Genomic DNA, 19,799 nt, shown 5'->3' on the forward strand with positions numbered 1-19,799 from the left:
TGGTATTCAATAAGCCTGGAAACCAAGATCAACTACATGCGCAATCAATCGTTCATACCTATGTAAAGGAACCCAATAAAACTCTGAACACCGAGGATCAGGTGAGCTTCCCTGACTGACAATACTCCATGCATACTGTCACACATTGATGCTGAAAGAATAAGGTGGCCTAACTCCAGGCAGAGAATACTAGGGCAGTTCCACATTTGATAATTCTCTTGGACTCTGTCCTACGCTTTTGTCCTTTTGGCTGATTTTAATCTGTATCCTTTCCCAGTTATAAATTGTAACTGTGAGTATAATAGCTTTCAGTGAATTCCATGACTCCTGTTATCGAACCTGAGGTGGAGAGTTGGTCAGAGAGATCTTGTGAGGACTATATGCCCTCTAGCATCTTTAGAGTTCCTGTTCAAAAATTTGGAAAATAACCCATCCTTAAGTGGGAAATAAATGTTGTTACAGAGAGTTCAGAAAAGCCCAGAAATCAACCTAAATAAAAAAGGCAGTCTATTCCATTATAATTTTCTTTTCAAATGACTTTATAACAATATTTTACATATAATTTTAATTCAAATATGTGTTCTTATATTTCTAAATAATTTTCCTTGCTTAATTTTGAATCCAGCATAACATCTGGAACATATCTTTGTGAAAAAAAGGAAAATTTTAAAAATAATTTTTTTTGTTTAATTCCTAAGGAGAAATACTATGATTGTACTACTACGAACTAAATATATTGTGTAATCTCATGGAGTTAATAACTTGAATATAGGTCACCAGAAAATAGAATGAGATTAGAGAATGGAAAGCTGAGGGTTAACTTGTACAGATTGGTAAAAAGGATGAGTGTTAATCTTTGGAAATGAATAGAAAAGGTGAAAGCCCAACATAATGTTTGTAACTAGCAGTACTATTAGATAGGTATGAAAGTGGTTTGAAGGTAAAGTCTAAGGTCATGCATATCACTAAAAGGAAAGCTGAAAAATATAACATGGGAATATATAGCATAGTAATACCACATGTGAAATATAAATATGGGTAAAATTGCATATATAAGACGGTTTTTCTTTGAAACTGAACTAATATATGTTAATACTACAAGACAAGATGTTAATATCAGACCAAAAAAACATTATGCTAAGTGAAATTATGCTTTGTGTAGACACAAAGTACTATATATTGAATGATCCCATTTATATAAAATGTAAATATAAATCAATTTATAAAGATGAAATTAGATTAGTGGTTATGGAAGGTTGGGGAAGGACAGAGGGATTGAGAGATGACTGCTAAGGAGTATTGGGTTTTTCTTTTTTGGAGTAATGAAACTGTTCTAAAATCTTTTGGGGTGGTGCATGATTATACTACATTATGATTACATAAACATTATGATTATACTAAAAGGCACTGATTGTTATACATATCAGATAGATCAAATGATAAGTGAATATATCTCAATAAAACTGCTTAAAAATAAATAAATACAAGTATGAGAAGAGTCAGAAATAGCAGTTACGTATGGCAGGGGAAGCATATAGAGATTGAGAGGTGAAGAATTTTCTTACTTTTTTCGTCTATTATAGTTGAAATAATGAAAATGCTCTAATAATGATTGAAGTGAATGTACAACTATGTGATTATACCAAATACCACTAATAGTTCACTTTGGATGAATTGTCTGCTTTATTAATATGTATGAAGAGAAGTGATTTGTTTTAAAAAAAAAAAAAGGTTAATGGCAGAGGGCAGCTGTGATTGTCCAATAATGTTTACACAATATCAAACACATGCCTATAGTGTAGTCAAGTCTCCAGGGAGATGCATGCTCACAGAAGTGGGATCAGAGAGGATGATGTTTCTGAATTACAATGTACTGAATGAAGGAAAAAAAGAAAGAGAGAAAGAGAGAAATTAAATAAATAAAATAAATAAATGCTGGGCCCTTCAACAAGAAAGTGAGTGATGAAGAAATCTTAAGATAGTAACCATTGCCATATGTGATTGTGGTTGCTATGGCAAATACTTTTTTTAAACAGAGAAAGAATAATCACATAAAATTGACATCAATTCCTCCAGTGGCAGCTGAATTATGACTCTAGCTTATAAAAAATTATTTTGATAATAAATTTTAATGTTCAAAATGACCGAGTTCAATTTTTCCCCCAATTCTTTCAACTACTTGCTTGAAATGAAAAACTCATTTGCAATAAAGAATGAAATAACCACTACTCAGTCCCATTGTGCATGTAAAATTGTAACAAAAATGGCTGAGCTGTTTGTCCTTTCCTTCATGCATTCCCCAGAACTATGCAAGAATCTAAATTATGTGGAATATAGTACCTAAGGAAAATATGCAGTTGATCCATAATTATTCATAACTTTCTTAATTTGCAAATGAATTCTAAACAGGTGAGAAGTCTTCATGGACAATGAAATACAGAGAAGAATTTTTAAAATGCTTACTTTAACAAAATGTTCATTTTTTACTTTGAATTTTTCAGCATAATTACAACAAATATACTAAAGTGTAGAGAATGAAATAAATCATAACTTCAGCATAACATATTAAACATCAAAGTGGTTTACAAATACTATCTAATTTACTCTTCTATTTAAGAGGTAGATATTCCACCTGATTAATGATCTTGGAAATCTCCTTAAATTGTTGTCAGGAGTATAGTGAATGAATATATGAAAAAACAAAACAGGATGTTAATACAGAAGCTTCTGACATCCAGCTTTTTCTTAACTTCATCAGACTCTATTTTAAAACAAAGGAGGATACAAACAATGTGAAGAAGTTCTAGAGGTTTTTCATTAAAAAGATTAAAAGCTTAGAAAATAACACCCGCACAAAGTTAAAGGGTCTGAAATTGTTTAGCCAGGAAAAGAAAAGTCTGAGGAACAGTTTAATAAGTATCCAAGTATATATGAAAGGTTCTTGCATAGGAAATAGTGACCAGCTCTTTTCCATCTCTAATGAAGGCAAAATAAAAGCTAATAGACAAAGGGAAGCCTGAGTAGTTTAGTCAAATAGAAGGAATGATTTCCTGAGTATTGTAACAACCACTTGTGTGTCCGTGGAAAACCCCTTTCTTCAGAGGTCTTACAAGAAAGACAGATTTCCATTTGTGCAGGGAAGACTAACATTCATATGTTTATCTGTGCTTTGTGCTGGTTAAAGAGGTATACTACAACCAAAGTAACTATACCAACAGGCGCCCGCTGGGTCAGACTTCATTAAACATCCACAAGGCAAGAGCGCTGGGAAGAGCACACCATGCTCAGTGACCAGAGATTAACTCCAAACTACTGCAGCCACACTTTAGCTGGACACCTAGTACTTCTGTACAGGAATATGAAGAGTTCCTAACTGCCCAGAAATTATTATTATTATGGGTATTTGCATCCAATTGCATGAGGGACCTGAAGTTTACTGTTGCTACCTTTATTGTCATATTGTGGGCAAGATTAACCTTGACAAGTTAAGGAAACATCTACTTTTTCATGAAAGAATAGCAAGATGTCTGGAGAAGTGGAGAAATGATGGCCCTACACACCATCCTATCCTTCTTAACTGCTTCTTGGCCTCTGAAATCCTATATTTAGGGATTTATTCCTTTGGTTCAAGGCTTTATAATTTTGGAAAAGATGTAACTATTTCACGGACATTAAACATTATTAGGCATTTTATACCTTGATATGAAAAAGTATCCAATCCTTTTTAAAAATAGGTTTTGGGAGAAAGGAGGTTTATTAGTCAGGCAGCCAAAATGGTGCTGATACAAAATATTGGAAATAGGTTGGTTTTTATAAAGGGTATTTATTTGGGGTAGGAGCTTATAGATAGATACCAGGCCATAAAGCATAAGTTACTTCCCTCACCAAAGTCTATTTTTTACATGTTGGAGCAAGAAGGCTGCCGACGTCTGCAAGGATTCACGCTTCCTGGGTTCCTCTCTTCCTATGGCTCCAGCTTAAGGCTTCAGTAACAAACTCCAACATCAAAAACCCCTCCAGCTCTGTCCTTTGCCATGTCTTTTATCTGTGAGTTTCCACCCACCAAGGGGTGGGGACTGAATGTCCTACTGGCACAAGAGATTTACCTGATTACTTAATCAGATAAACCTCTGAATCCAATATAATCTAATATGCACAGAGGAAAAGATTGGTTCACAAACATAATCCAGTATTTCTCTTTGGAATTCATCAATAATACCAAACTGTTACAGGAGGGAATGGATGTGAACAAAAGCCAGGAGAGGAGGAGAAGTTACTAAGCAAATGACAGGGTAGAGAAGTGGATGCTCAGAGCAAGCTATCTCATACTTTCCATTTTGTCTTGGGACATTACATGAACTAGGGAGTGGGGATACCTAATGGCCAGTCCTCTCTTCTTGGTATTTCTCCTAACCCTTTCTTAATCAGTCTAGTATCTTTTTCTAAGATCTACTCCTAAAAATATGAAATATAACCTAATTTGCATTCTCTTACTAGGTTAGTGAAACTGCACACAAATTCTGTACAAAGTGAAACAATATACTGTGATATCTCTGAAAATCATTATGCACTATATGTATATACAAAGAAGAAATTTTTAAAAATATGTATTCTATTGAAAGAACTTAACCCCACATATAATAAATGTTGAACAGAGTTGTGAAAGGGAGAGATGAGGCAGAGGCCATGAGCCTAACACTTTAGTTAGTTCCTTCTGCTGAGTCATGGAGACAATGGTGTTTTGCATTTTTGTTTGTTTGTTAATACAGCAACATTCCTTCATCTAGTAACCAGCTTCACAGGTGTTGAGGCATGGTAGCAGTAGTTGTAGCTTCCTAATCCCTGACAGCAGGGGCACTTGATCTCAATCTGAATTACTGAACTCAATAATGTCAATAGCAGCCCATGGTTCACTACCTTCCTGATGGTGGCAGTAGTGTTAGTTCCCACATAGGGTTTCAAATTCTTCCTTCCATAAACATCAGGAGTTAATCTTGCTAAATTCTCTGTGACTTTAAAACACAGATTGCCTTCCCTTGGTTTCCAAAAATAGTTTCACCATTTACTTCTAAGGCCTCATAGAAAGTCTCTAATCTAGGCCTTTTCGATCAAGCATCTCACAGTTCCTCCAAAAACTACCCCTTACCGATTTATAAAACTGTTCCAGCATTTTGGTAATTGCAAAAGCACCACCGCAACCCTGGTTCCAGGTTCTCTAAGTCAGCCAAAAGGAGTGCCGATGCAAAATACCAGAAATCTTTTGGCTTTTATAGAGGGTATTTATTTGGGATAGACGCTTACAGTCACAAGGCCCTAAAGAGTGCAGCTCAAGGCACCATAAGAGGTACTCTCTCACCCAAAGTCACTGTCCATGTGTTGAAGCAAGATTGTGGGTGATGTCTCCAAGGGCTCAGTCTTCCTTCTTCCTCTTAAGGCTCTGTGGTCTCAGCTCCTACTGATCTCAGCTGTAGGCTGGCATAAGGCTCCTCTCTCTCCCTGGGACTTCTTTCTGGGCTCAGTGCTCTGGTCTCTTCTCAAGGTCAGCTGTAGACTATCAGGCTCATCTCTCTTCCCTGAACCAAAGGATCCTCTGTGTATCTTCTCTGTGTGCTCCTGTGTCTCTAACTTGCATGTGAGAATCTGTTTTAACAGCCCATAAAAGGAGGTGGGAACTCAGTCCTGCATACCATAATGTGGTCAAATCAAAGCCCTACTCTTGATTTAATAAAGTAAAAGCAAAACCTCTGAATTTAATACAATCAAAGGGTTATCACACCCAGAGGAACAGACCATTTTATGAACATAATCAAGATCTCTTTTCAGAATTCATAAATAATATCAAACGGCCACAGTGCTATGCTACTTATTTTGAAGATGACTGCTCTCTATGGAATCCCTTCTGGCTATCTTACTGAACAAAGAGAGGTAGAGCAATGTCTTAAAGGAAGCAGGGAAGGTGAGAGCAACAGTTTCCCTTGAGAAGGAAAAGGAATAGAGTTGCTCAGTGACTCAGCACCTCTAGTTCCAGGAAGATGAGGCATTTCTCACTGAAGCAGGGCTGGGAAAATCCAGGCCTTTCCAGATGCTCCAGTTTCCGAAGTCATTGGAAAGACAAACTAATAGTGTGGGCAGTTGAAGATTACTCTTTGTAGATCACCTACTATATTTAAAGCACTCTGCTAGGTGCTTTATGCATTTACATAAATTAATCTGCACATACATATAGACACATACACACAAAAACAGCAGGACAAATATACATCACTGAAGCTCAGAAACACCTACTATGAAGTAACACACAGTAAGTGGTCTGAATTCGAGTTCCATGCTCCTTTCCCTAAATCACTTCATTTGCTCAGAAAATATTTAATTTTTAACTATTATTATATGTGCTATTATAAGTCCTATAGTATTGAGACTACAATGGGGAAATAAATAATCACACACAAACAGGCAATTACATTACAGTATGACAGCTGCTATAAGGGTACAAGGGTGAGAAGAGGAACATTTTGGAGGGGTACCCATCACCAACCTGGGTTCAGTGGAGGAAACAACCTCTTAACTGAGCCTGAGAGTAGAGTATGAATACGAATTAGCTAAGGAATCTGGAACACAAACAGAGAGAACAGCATGGCAAAGGCCTAAAGTTAAGAAAGAATACTCTATGAGTTGAGGAACTGGAAGAAGGATAAGAGGGAACAATGAGGCAAGAGAAAAGAAAGGCACTAGACCATATACTGCCTTTTAGGCCATGTTAAGCTTTACCCTAAGAGCTAAAGGGAAGTTAGTGGAGGGCCATATGCAGGAGAGAGATAAGATTTGTATGGTAGGTAGGAGACCAAGATGGGAGGTGGGGGATAAATTCAGAGGTCTATGCTAGGGAAGTGCAAATAAGCAGAGAGATTTAGGAGGCAAAATTGATGAGACTTGATGTTAAGTCAACGAGGGGGTGAGGGAAAAGAAAGGTATTAAAAATGACTCATTCTTTTATCTTATCCCAAAGCCCATGTTTAAGACACCAATTTTCTAGGTTCTAGCGTATTAATATTTAATTTTTTTTCTATAAGCAGGAAGCAAGGTTATCTACTGAAACTGAGGGGAGATGGCAGGAAGGGATTTAGTGAAGGTCTAAAATAGTCACTTTGTAGAATGAGAAGAAGAAGCTGACTAGAGCCAACAGGAAAGTTCTGAGAGCCCAAATAGGGCTGAAGGTCATGAACTGGTGGTCATCATCAGTGCAAATATGAGATTTTTCTCCAGTAGCACTTGGCAGTGAGGGTGAAGATACAGAGATGACAGGCAATTAGACTAGTCCATAGTTAGAGTTCTGCCGGGAGGGGCAAGAGAGAAAGACAAAGAGCTGGGAATTGTGGAAAACTGAGTTACATACTCCAGAAAAAAATATCTTCTTAACCTTAACCCACACTCATGTGTGTTAACCCACTATAAATAGGGCTGACTGAAGTGTTATTTTTAGTTAAGATGTGGCCAACTGCATCAGGATGGGTCTTAATGGAGAGAAAGCAGAGGACATGGCCATGGTAGGAAAGCCAAGGAACCCAAGGATTGCCTGCCAGCCAGAACACTACTAACCACATGAGGAAGCAGGCCTTCAGCTCCCAAAACCATGAGACAATAAATTCCCACTGTTTAAGCCAACCCATTGTGTGGTAATTGTAATCACGGCTTAGCAAAACTCAGTCAGGGATGTTAGTATGAGAATGGCTGAAGCAATGAAACATGGCCTCTAAGCTGAACAGGAAAGTAGAGATTGGGTTTGCTAATAAAAAAAAAGCAAACGGGTCAAAGACTAGACAACATTTGCCAAAATGTGATTCCCAGACACTAATTATAAAGGATGCTAATAGCTGATATGCTCCTCATTAAAAGCTTCCCATGGTTAAGTAAGTTAAGGAAAATCTGGGTTATGTAAGTTTTAAAAATCTGGGTTATATAACTTTTAAACCAGTTTCTTTCTTGCAGTACTCTTAGTATTTAATATGCTAATAATATACACTATACATTAATTCTTCAGTAATTTATCTTCAGGATAAGCATGCATTTCCCAAACACTTTTGATTTTTGTAATTATCTTTCTATATTTAATAGAGAGTCACATTAGATGGGTATCTTAAGCAACACATTTTCAGAAGGTCTTCTCTATTACATTAAAGGAAAAGTAAAATATGTGAAAAGAAAAGTGGTTTGCCATGAGGTACAGCTTACTTTTATGGGCAAGAAGTTTATCTAAGCTTTCTCTTAGCTCTCAAAGCTATGAATATTTAAACCTACTACAAAAGTCAATACTGTAATTTAGTATTCATTCATGAAATCAATATTCCAAGAACATCTACTATTATGCGGCATAGGAGATTTACACAGCATTCTTACCAAGACACCCTCTCAATCTATTTGAGAAATAATACATAAACATATAAAAAATTAAATAACCTGGCTGGAGAAGAATGGCTCTTCCTCAGATACCAAAAGAGGCTATTTTGCCTCACGGCAACTAGAGCTATCAACCTGGTCCCAGCTCTGTAAGACCAGAAAGTTCTACCACAGACTGAGCTAACTGACCAAGATCTGAACCGAATAAGGTAAAGGACCCTAGCATTCTCTCTGCTGAAGCAAGTGTTTTCCCAGAGACTCCCACAATATAATAAAATTACCCCATCAAGTTGATTACAAAGAATGCTTGACATGGTCCTAATCTACTCCCCTTCAGGACAAAGTCCTAAGCATTGAGTTCCTTAATGACAACCAACCAATATCCACCATACATAATTTCAACAGTCATAGACCAGTCTGGGTAAAGGTAATATGTAAGGAAGTAGAAATACATGTATAAATATTTTCTGGTACCAGACCGTGAAAGGCATTAGCTATCAAGGTGAAGCCTGGACACTGCATGGGTTAAGGAGTCCAAGAGTATCTACTGGGAAGAGTGGGAGTGGAGGATAGAAGTTAATGCCATCACTGCTATCAACAGGTTTTGAAAGTTCTTCTTGGGATGTGCTATCAGAGTCCATGGACCACTTTGTGAAACCAATTTTAAAATATTTTTTGCCACTTCTCACCACTTCCCTTCAAATAATTTTTAAACAATTTCGCTTCCTAAACTCAGGTCACTGCATTTTCACAGGTAAGGGAAATAGGTCTGTAATTTCTAGCTTCACAGATAAAGGTATAAAAGAGAAAATACAAACATAATTTACAACTGACAAGAATGTTAAATCAGGCAACTCATTTGAAACTCCCATGGAAAAGGAGATGGAAATCAGAATCTTCAATACACAATAAAACATTCTAGAGACTCTAGAAAACCAAAAATAATATCTTGATGTAATCTTTTTAGGCAGCAAAAATGCTAAAGACACATTTACAAATGAAGCTTTGATTGATGTGACACAAGCTGAGAGTTCATACCAACTAATCTAAGAAGTTTTAAAGAAGATTTAGAGCATGAGCAAAAACAAAACTAAGAATAATTATGTGGTTTCAGGAAAATTAAGTCATGCCTCAATAACTCCTTCACATTCTTTACTATTGCTATACTATACTATGACAATCCCTGGGGGTAACACTAACATTGCTTGATTAAACACTGAAGTACTACCATATTAAAGGATGATGTTAAACTGCAGAAACTTAAAATAAATGGAAAGTTGGCTCAAGGATTTAGAACTTGCTGAAACATATAAAACAAGTACAACTATATAAATCACTATCTAGTCAACTTAAAATGGGCTTTCAATAAAATCTCTGTAACAAAAAAAAAACTGTACTTGCAGCATAAAATTATAACATATGTGGAATGACTTTTCTAGTTGTCAAAACCAAAAGTCACTATATAAAATCTGAAGAAAGCGACACTTTATTTTTAAAGTATGATGTCTGATAAATTATCATTCATGTCTTTTCATCAAATATAACAATCTAACAAGAATTATACCATGATGTGATTTTATGCACTCATTTTTTAAAAACTGGACATATATGCCAATGTTCAACTACATGACCACATGGAAAAAGTTGTTTAAATAGCTTTGTAAGAAACTCAGTAGCTCAACAGAGTTAAAACGAAAGTACTCAGTATCTTACAAAAGATCTACTTAGAATCATGAAGTTTGAGCTGGTAGAAAACAAATGCCACACAATGAAAGGAATGTGTTGTAACTGTCTTATCATAGGGTCTTTTTGATCTACAGTGTATATGACTTTGAGCTTCACCTAGGCTGGCTTTGGAGGCCATAAGAACACCTTATGTGGCTGGGTAAAATGTGCTGTGGGTATAGAAGGCCTATTATGGTCAGAAGGCCAGCTAGGAATTTCAGGAAATCCAAGAGACTTAGGTTACTTCCCTGGGAAAGGCTCAGGAGAGCCACTACTGGTGGGAGATAGAAAAATTCATACCCTGCCCCTCCTTAGGATTAACCATATAGAAATCTGTTTATGATTTTGTGCTTCATTACCTTCCTCTCTAAAAATATACAACCACAACAGGCTATATACTGGAAAATGTGTAGAAGCAGCAGCAGTAAGCCAAATGACTTGAAGCTATGAAGCAGGACACTGCTTATCAAGCAGCCTCACAGGGGGAGTAGCAAAAAGAGAAGAGTAAATAAAAAGAAAATAGGAAGGTTAAAGAAGAAATTCCTCTGTCCATTTTACAGTACCAGTAAATCATCTGATTATTTTTAACTTTCTAGGCTCTACATACTGCCATTGTGACATTTAGAGGCAGTACTGTATGGTGGAAAACAGCCTGGTGCTTACACATTGAAATTAACTGCATATGACTGAAGAGGCAGGGGGCAGAGAAAGGTCATTAAGTATCAAGAGAAATTAATCCATTTTTTTCTTATCACTGTGAAATCACAATGGCCTATACTGTTAAGTACAAGTGTCTTAAAAAGAGGGAGGGAGGGAAGGAAGGAGGGAGGGAGGGAAGGAAAAGAAAGAAAGAGAAAGAGAGAGAAAGAAAGAAATGCTAGCCTGTGAAAATCTATCTTTATTACTCTGTAAGTAACTAAGGTCAGAGAGAATGTCTTGATCATCATTTTAACCCTGGAGCATCTCTGGCACTGTACCTTACACATGGCAAGCAGTAGTAAAGATGCACTGAACTGAATTTTCTGTATGAGGACCCCTGTTCCTTGATCTTTCTTTTTAGTGTTACTTCTTTTCCTACTTCAGTCTTTATTTCTTCCCTTTGCTTGTGCCCCTCTGTCATTGTGGCTTAAGTGATAATTTGGACAACACGAAAATTAGGTTGTATTTATTGGAAGAATTTAAGGTTCACTTTTTTTTTAATTGGAAAAATAAATGTAAGGAATACTATATTTTTCTCTCTAAAATTCTTTACAAATTAAATTATGGGTTGGCCTTCAACAGAAAAAAGTTCTATAACTCTGAGTTAAAGATTTGTTGCTTTCTGCTGAATTAAAATACAAGAAAGTTTATTTGTGCCATATTCTTTTTTTCATTGCTAAACAGAGTCAAGAAACAAATTTTCCATTACTGGCTACAAAGAGTAACACAGACCCATCATCCTAGTTTCTACAAAAGTATACTTCCAAAACAGAAACCCAATATTCAATGGAAAAAAAGCCACATACTTTTCATAGTTCCATCATCTTCTTCTTCATCCTCACTGTTTATAACCATGGTCCCCAAGTCCGATTCTAGCATTGTGCTGTTATGTTCAATCATGGTCTGTGCCCCTTCACTCATTGTGCTTTGGGCCCGCATGGTACCCACACTTTCTGAACTAGTCTTCACCATGGTGTGGGAATCCAGCTCATCTTCATCCTGCAAGTAAAATATGGCAATGAAGGAGGCTCTTCCTAAGACAGCTGGACTTCTTAATTCTTAATAACTGTAAGAGTATATTATACTTTCAATAATGATAAAAACATGACTTTTACTACTACTACTAATTTTAATGTAAGGACAGACATATGTTATCCCAAGAGCTAAAATTATCCAAAATAACCTAAACTTTTAAATAATTCAAGGTCAAGCCAACAGAAAATATCTGATGAAATAGAAGGCTACTAGTTGCTTTTAAAATGAGGATTCAGGTAGGTTAGTTATCAATCAACAAATGCATAACAAGAAATATGGTGACAAAATATTTAAGCATATAAAAGAGCATATTAAGGATATGCTGGTACTTACTATTACAACAGGCATAATGATGTTTGTAATCTTGTGTAACAGCAATTAGCTTTTAAATATGGTTCACAAAATAATCAACTGAAAATTAATGTAAGTATGAACCAAAAAATGCTTTTTAGAACATTCACCAAAACATATGCTGGAATAGAGCCATAAAAATAAAGTAACAAATTCAGTTTGAGAGACCAAACAATCTGCTATTTGGATAACTTGATCACACAGTAAAATTCATTTTTATCTATTCCACTTTTAGTAGAAACTAACCAAAATCTAGACCAGGTAAAGGTGATTGTACAAATGTGGAAAACAAGGAACATCATCGCTGCATCTCAGCAACTTAACTGCTTTGACCTATCAGACAGCTGTCTGATACCCCTCCTGTTCCTAAACACGCAGGGATAAGTCTGAGCATTATCCCCCAAAGTGTTTTACTCTTTTCTCATTACCCTCTGATGTGCTATGGACTCCCAAACACCCTAATTTTTCTATGTCTTTACTTATTCGTTAATTATCCAATGACTTCTAAAACGCAACATTCCCAAATTGGACATCACTTCATTCATCTTCCTAGGCCCTCCTGTTCACCCCTGACACCGCCCCCTCCCCCGGCCCGCCCATCAGCAACAACCACCACCACAAAACACGGAAATCTTCACAGGTTATCAGTGAAGCTTCAATGTCTTAGAGATTTATTCTGTTTCATTCTCCATATACAATCAGTCAATACATTCTTCAAAACACTCTCTAAGCTCTATCTCTTCTATTCTCATTGCTATTACCTAAATCCTTCATTACCTCATACCTGGTGATATACTGGGCTACTGCAGTAATCTAACCTAATCTAGACATAAGATCTGTAGGCACCATGTAAATTTTCTTCTAATGGTGTTATGATGATTAAATGAGAAAAGGTAAGTAAAATGCCTTCATGCATGCTACTTTTAACAAGGTCACTTCCCACCTGCCTCAAAATACACAGTATTGTGATTATTTGTATCACAATATTCTTCCACCAAAAAATCTCCCTCTTCTTGCCTGTGTTAAAATTAAACATTTCTGCCTAGATTTTAATATCCTCCTTGTTTTTACCTTCTTCTATCTGGCCAATCATATCTTTCCATTGTTCACATTAGCCTCTGTCAGGCTGATCTTGACTGAATCTCCCTCAGCCATAAAACCATACCATGGTATGATCACTCTTTGCTCATGTCTTCTCTACCCAGGATGTCCTTCTTACTCTATCCATTTAACTAAATCCTACCTAGTCCCAGATGAAGTATCCATTACCTCTATGGTTAATTCCATCAATAAATTACCGTTCTCCAAACTTCTGTGGCAATTACAACCTATATTACATACATTTGCATTTAAATTTATGCATATTATGAGCAATTGTTTTGTAAAATCTTTTATATATGTAAGTACCTTGTAGACAAGAATGTCTCATAGTACTTCTGAATCCCCTATAGTGTCTCATTCACAATTCAGTGCACAGTAAGTATTCAATACATATTAATTTTTTAAATGGCACTAAAAAAATCATGGATATCTACACTTATAAAAACTCAACACCTCATTTTATATTTTTAAAAAACTGAGGCCATAAAAAGTAAGATTTCCCTAGGTTACAAGCCTACTAAAAAGAGCTGGGACTAAAAACGAATTCTTTTTTATCTTAGTTCATTATTCTACTAAATACATGTACCTTACATTTCAATTTTGATCTATTTCAATGCTCAGGGTAGAGGTCCAGGCTTACAATTATAACTGCTTATGTCACCAGCTCCTATCCTCAAAGAGTATTTTCTTAGTCCAAGCCACCATCTTCTTTCACTTGGACTATTAAAATAGCCTCCAAATTGTTTATACTATTTCCACTCTTGCCACACAACAAGGAAGGCAAGATATTTTTAAAAGATAAATAAGATCGTATTACTCCTCTGCTCAAAATCTTGCATTTGGACTCCCATCACACTTAGAATAAAATCCAAAATCTTTCCCATGGCCAAATGTGATCTGGCTCAGTAACATCTGCCAATCCTATCTCTTCTTGCTCACCAGGCTCCAGTCATGCTAGCCTCCCCTGCTATTTCTTGAGCATTTTAAGCACATTTCTCCTTGACCCTTTAAATTGTGTGATCCCTCAGCCTGGAAGCTTTTCCACAAGATAGCTTAATCTTTTCCTTAACTCAGGTCTCTATTTACATGTCACTTCCCCAAAGAGCCTTTTGCTGACCAATCTAAAATCGAAGCCTCCACTACTCTCTATTCTTTTATCCTTCTGTATTCTTTATAGCACATTTCATTACCTAGCCATATTTTACCTGTATATTTGTTTATTGGTTATCTCTACCACTATAATGTAAATTTGTTTAAGGTGGCAGACTTCCTTTTCACTGCTGAATACCCATTGTTGAGAATGCTTGGAACAAGTGGGTACTTGATATTTGTTTATTGAATCAATTAATTTACATTTTCACTTATTAATTCACTCAAAAGCACTTACTGTACATTGATAATGTGTCAAGGAGTGACCAGGCATCAGAGGTATGAAGATGAATAACTTTCATTCCATTTCATTTAAAGAGCTTGAGGTATAGGAGAAACTGAGTGATATTTAATCAATAAATTGTAAGAGAATTTGTTAAGTTCTACAAGAAGAGTGTTGACAAAGTACAGTAAGAGTATTGCCCTTTAGTTTGGTCTTAAGTATGAGTAGATTATAAAGGTAACATATAACCATAATCAGATCTTGTTAACAGATATATTCCTGGTATCTAGTGCAAAGCTGTGTTCTCATTATATAATCTCTTGAATGAATGCTAAAGTCCTCACTATGAAGTAGTGCTAAAGCAAAGAACCAAGGACAATGCTATGTGAGGTTCTAATGTACAACTTTATTCAAATCAACTTATCAAACATAGAATGGCTGTCAAAGAAACTTTGGAGGGGAAACTAATGCTATTAACTAGAATTATTCTGTTAATCATTCATTTAATAATGACAAAAGAAGTTACCATCAATATAAGCACTATGCTAAAGTATTTTTACAAGCTTACCCTTATGTAATCCTTTTATTAACCCTGTGGGGCATTATTATCCCCACTGTGCAAATGAGGAACCTGAAACTCGAATAGGTTTAATAATTTGTCCAAGGTGCTACAATAAATAAGTGGAGAAGCAAGGATTCTAACAGCCCAGGACCTAATTTCCAATTGTACAAGGCTTTTAAATATCTACCATATATTCCAAGTCTAATTAAGTTTATATTACAGATTAGCTAGAATACATACTGTTTTGCTAACTTAAAAATGAGGGAACTGACATACACATAAATTTACCCTTGGTCATAAAGCTAATTTTTAAAAATAGGATTTATTCTTCCCAGTAGGCCCCACTTGAGAAGGAAGGGGAAAATGTTGATTTTCTATCAGTTTCTCTTTATAAAATCTACTGCTCATTTAATATCTTACATTACCATGATTGTAACAAATTTATCTCTGAAACACTAAACCTAATTTTATATGTGTGAGTCATTTGCCTCTTATCCTTGTAAGATTCAATGCTGTACCTATTACATTTAACAAGAAACATAATATGGGATCAGTGTGAAATAGTACTTTTAGGCTTCCTATATTCTAAACAGGTGGAATCTATAAAGGTATCATGAAGCTTGCACCTCTGCATTCATACAACTGACTCAGTAAGATAATGAGTAAAATTGTAAAAACAGTGACTCAAGTTTGGAAGGAATTACTCTTAATATTATTTTACTTACATACTCACTTTGCTAAAGGATACTAATCTAAATTACAAATTGACACTAAGAAGAAATAGGAATGAAAAAAAGAGAGTGAACACTTAATTCACTATGAGAGGATGGCACCCAAACAGTAACTAATAAAGTACAGATGGAATGAGAACTAGTTCATATGAAATGAGAAAACTAAAACACTAATAATTTGGTGATGCTGTTGAAACTTTTCAGCAACAGTTTAAAAATCATTAACTCTGAAAAATTATTCTTGATATTTTAGATTGCTAAAATTTCACATGACACCTTTTTATAATAAAACATATTTCTTCAAAGTTATATTTCATTTCTATAAAGATTGTTATTCCTTACAAAAGAAAAGCAAAAGAAGAAGATGTTGATACTTTATAGAAAAGGTCTGCACAGCAGATGCTTCCCCACTGCAGAAAGCAGCCAATTCCAGTAAGAAATACAATAGCATTTTCAATCAGAGGCCATCATGTGCCAGGAATGCAAAACAGAGTACTGATGATAATCCAGTTTATGAATCATGAAATCCACAAGGAATACAAATATTTGAAAACATTATTAGGAAATCCTACTCCATTACTAAAACAGACTTACTCTCCCACAGTCTGAGAAATTATCTAAGACTGCAATAGGTATCCTGACATTTCCATTATCTACCACCTTAAAGGATTTTCAAAGTATTCAGTTACTATTTGAATGATTTATTTACAGGAGCATTTTGGAAAGTACTTGTCATCTGTAGCAATAATGACATGTTAAAAAGACTACTCCTTATTAAATAGATGTCCTAATTGGAAATACTCTGATTACTTTTCTTTTTTGAAATGATACTAAATACTTTATTGCTAGTGCAATGATATAATAGTATTAAGTACACAGCAGTGACTTTAAAGGCTTTGATTCAAATTAACAATTTTAACATGTATGCTATTCTACATGAAAACATTTTATTCTTCAGGGTGGAAAATGAATGTGTAAGATATCTAAGTGAACCAACTGTACAAAAGCTTGAAATATTATAATAGTCTGGATATCTTAAAAACTTCCTAGAGGTGTTAATGAAGGGATGGCACTGAAATACCAAATAATATATGTAACTAACTTACTACAAATTCATAACTGAGCTTTCAAGAGAGTAAAGGAAAACCCTAAGAACCCAAAACAGACAGAGTTGGGGGGGCAGGGGGAACTAGAGTGACAAACTAAATCTGACATTAGATCTTAGGGATGCCTTAGGGGCCTATGATGATGACTCATAATAAACAACAAACAACAGAATTAAGACTCCCTTGTGCCTTAGAATTAAGTTAGGCTCCTTAGATAGATGAACCTTGGGATTTTTTAAAAAAGCAGACAGAGGCATTCTAGATTATAGAAAAACAAGCAAGAAAGTACGAACATTCTGGCTACAATGAAAAGCAATAATGAGTGCTGTGTTAAGGAATGGTCTAGAGCTTACCAAGTACTTTAAATACTGGGAGGCAGCTTGGCAGTTGCTTGACAGAGGAATGATAGTAAATCCTGGAAACTAATGGACGACTCCAAAAAGGGAAAGACTAAAGAGACCAAGACAGAAGGCTTTTACTGAAATCCAGAGTTAAGGATTAGAACCTGGTAAAAAAGGGTCCTAAAGAATAAAAAATAAGTTAAATCTGAAAGAAGTCAAGAAAGAAGCATCAGCATGTTCTAGGAACTTTCTAGACAGTCAAATATAATGGATCAAAAATAATTCTAAAGTTCATAACCTAAAGAAACCAAACTGACTTTAAGAGAAAGTTGTGACTCTAATTTGAATGAAGATAGCAAACAAAATCGATAACACAAGTTATTTGTAACCAAAAAGTGAATTCATGGACTTTGCCACTTTATCACATGATAAAGGAATTGAAATCTATTCATTTGTGGTGAAAGAGTCAAAAAAGAAAGCAACAAGGCATGTGCAGTGCAACTGCATAAAGTTAGGCAAGTGTGGCACTTCTCCCTCCGCACATAAATAAATTGAAGGGTTGGTGATTACTCCATGCTAACCTGTGTCAATAAATAAATTTTAATTATTACTTAAATTAGTATGGGTGGAATTAGAAAGTAAGGGAAAAGGCAAAAATTAAAGGGTACTATTGTTGTTTATTGCTTGTATGTCTCACTTCATGGAGTATGCCTCACATGGTAGATGAACCCTATGTACCACTAAACTAAAAAGCACTCTTGCTAGAGCCAGGTGAAACTATTGATGGTCCCCAATAGAGCATTACCTTCAAATTGCTCTTCCAAATATAGTTAAGGAGGACACTGAGCTCTGATCCCATAGTCCCTGTTATCAAGGCACGGTCCTGCATTTCTGTTGAAATGAAGCCAACAGTGGGATCCACTGTTAACCTGGTCTCATTAGTACCATGTTCGACCCAAAAGAGCTAATCACTGAGAAAATATAAAAGTACTCTTCTTCAAATAGCTGCCCTTAAGCATTACTTCTTTTTCTGACAGGCTGAAGAAAGTAATAAATCGCTCTCCACCAGTAAAAAATTACTAAGATTTGCAATAAGTAGGCAGTCCTTCTGTTTCATGGCAAAGACAGCATAATAGCTTATACTGCTGCTGTCTTTGACATACCTGTCTTTAACAAACAGAAACTTCTGCCTGCATTCATCCTAATGTTTTGCATGTTCACAGTCTTGTTTTAAAGTTACATCAAAGCTTTCAGGATCTCCAAAAGTCATAAAAAATTTGTTCATCAGTACAAGTCTAATGGTGAGAAGGCGTGTGGGCAGTACTTCAGAGGTTCCACGATGCAAGACTGTACAAGTTCTTGGCATTATATTAAAAGTTTCCAAACAAAAGATTATCTTCCATCCCTAGTGCACAATACTAAGATACAATAGAATAAATTAAAAAGTAACAGCAACTTTAACCATGACTTTTCTTTTTTCTCTCACAGCCAAGAGCATGTCGAAAGATTAACAAAATATAAAGAAGCTTATAAAATCAAATATTTTAAAATAAGAGTAACATTTTTAAAAACTGTTGTGTTGTTACAAGCAGTTTATAAAAAAATCCACAAGAGGGCACCAAAGACAAGAGACTCAAAGAAATTCTATTAACTGGAGATTGTTACACAGACAAAATACAGATTATTATGTTTATTAAGTGTCGATACCTTTCAGAATAGACTAGTGGCCACTGATATTCTTTTAATTTTTTATTATATTACCAAAATATTTTAAAATGCCAAAACCAGTCATGTCAGAAATTATATTTTTATATAAGCAAGGCTTAGGTTTCTAAAGGACAATGGGTAGCTTCTATATTTGATAACTTCCACAATGACTTGCATATAATAGCAGGAACTCAATGAACAGCTGTTGATTCCACAAAATTGGTAGAAACACATATTAGAAAATAGTAAACATATTACTTTATCACTACATTCTAAATTGGTTTCATATAAAAAGATGTACGACCACCTATCTTATATTCCAAGAACAAAGATAACTAAGGGCTAATTTGTCTTTGAAAAGAATCCCTTTCTCTCTTTGTATTTTCTTTTATTTCTTTCCTGTTCCATAGTGTTAGTATTTAAAAAGCAAACAAGCTTTAATACACACTTATCAGAAGTATCACTTGCACAAACTTAGACATGATATTATGAAATGATTTTAAGAAATTACCTTCCAAAATGTACAATTCAGAAGATATTTGCTTGAAACACACTAAAATAACAATGCTGATTTTAGCATAGAGTTTACATTACTGAAGCTCATATACAAATGAATTTCTGGCGCAGAGGAGTTACAGGGTAGAAAAGAACAAGCCCATATATTTATCACAGATT

At 35.3% G+C, this 19,799-nt stretch overlaps 1 protein-coding gene across 3 annotated transcripts in view; it reads right to left on the reverse strand.

The window, feature by feature from the left end:
• Window positions 1-19,799, reverse strand: part of STK3 (serine/threonine kinase 3) — a 296,968-nt gene that overhangs the window by 81,084 nt on the left and 196,085 nt on the right. For all 3 annotated transcript variants that reach the window (XM_058275773.2, XM_058275772.2, XM_071207934.1), the window contains one exon: window positions 11,625-11,817. In XM_058275773.2, coding sequence (XP_058131756.1) covers window positions 11,625-11,817 — 193 coding nt within the window. The remainder of the gene's footprint in view (window positions 1-11,624; window positions 11,818-19,799) is intronic.

Source organism: Dasypus novemcinctus, chromosome 14 (genome assembly GCF_030445035.2).
Source record: "Dasypus novemcinctus isolate mDasNov1 chromosome 14, mDasNov1.1.hap2, whole genome shotgun sequence".
Classification (NCBI taxonomy): Eukaryota; Metazoa; Chordata; class Mammalia; order Cingulata; family Dasypodidae; genus Dasypus; species Dasypus novemcinctus.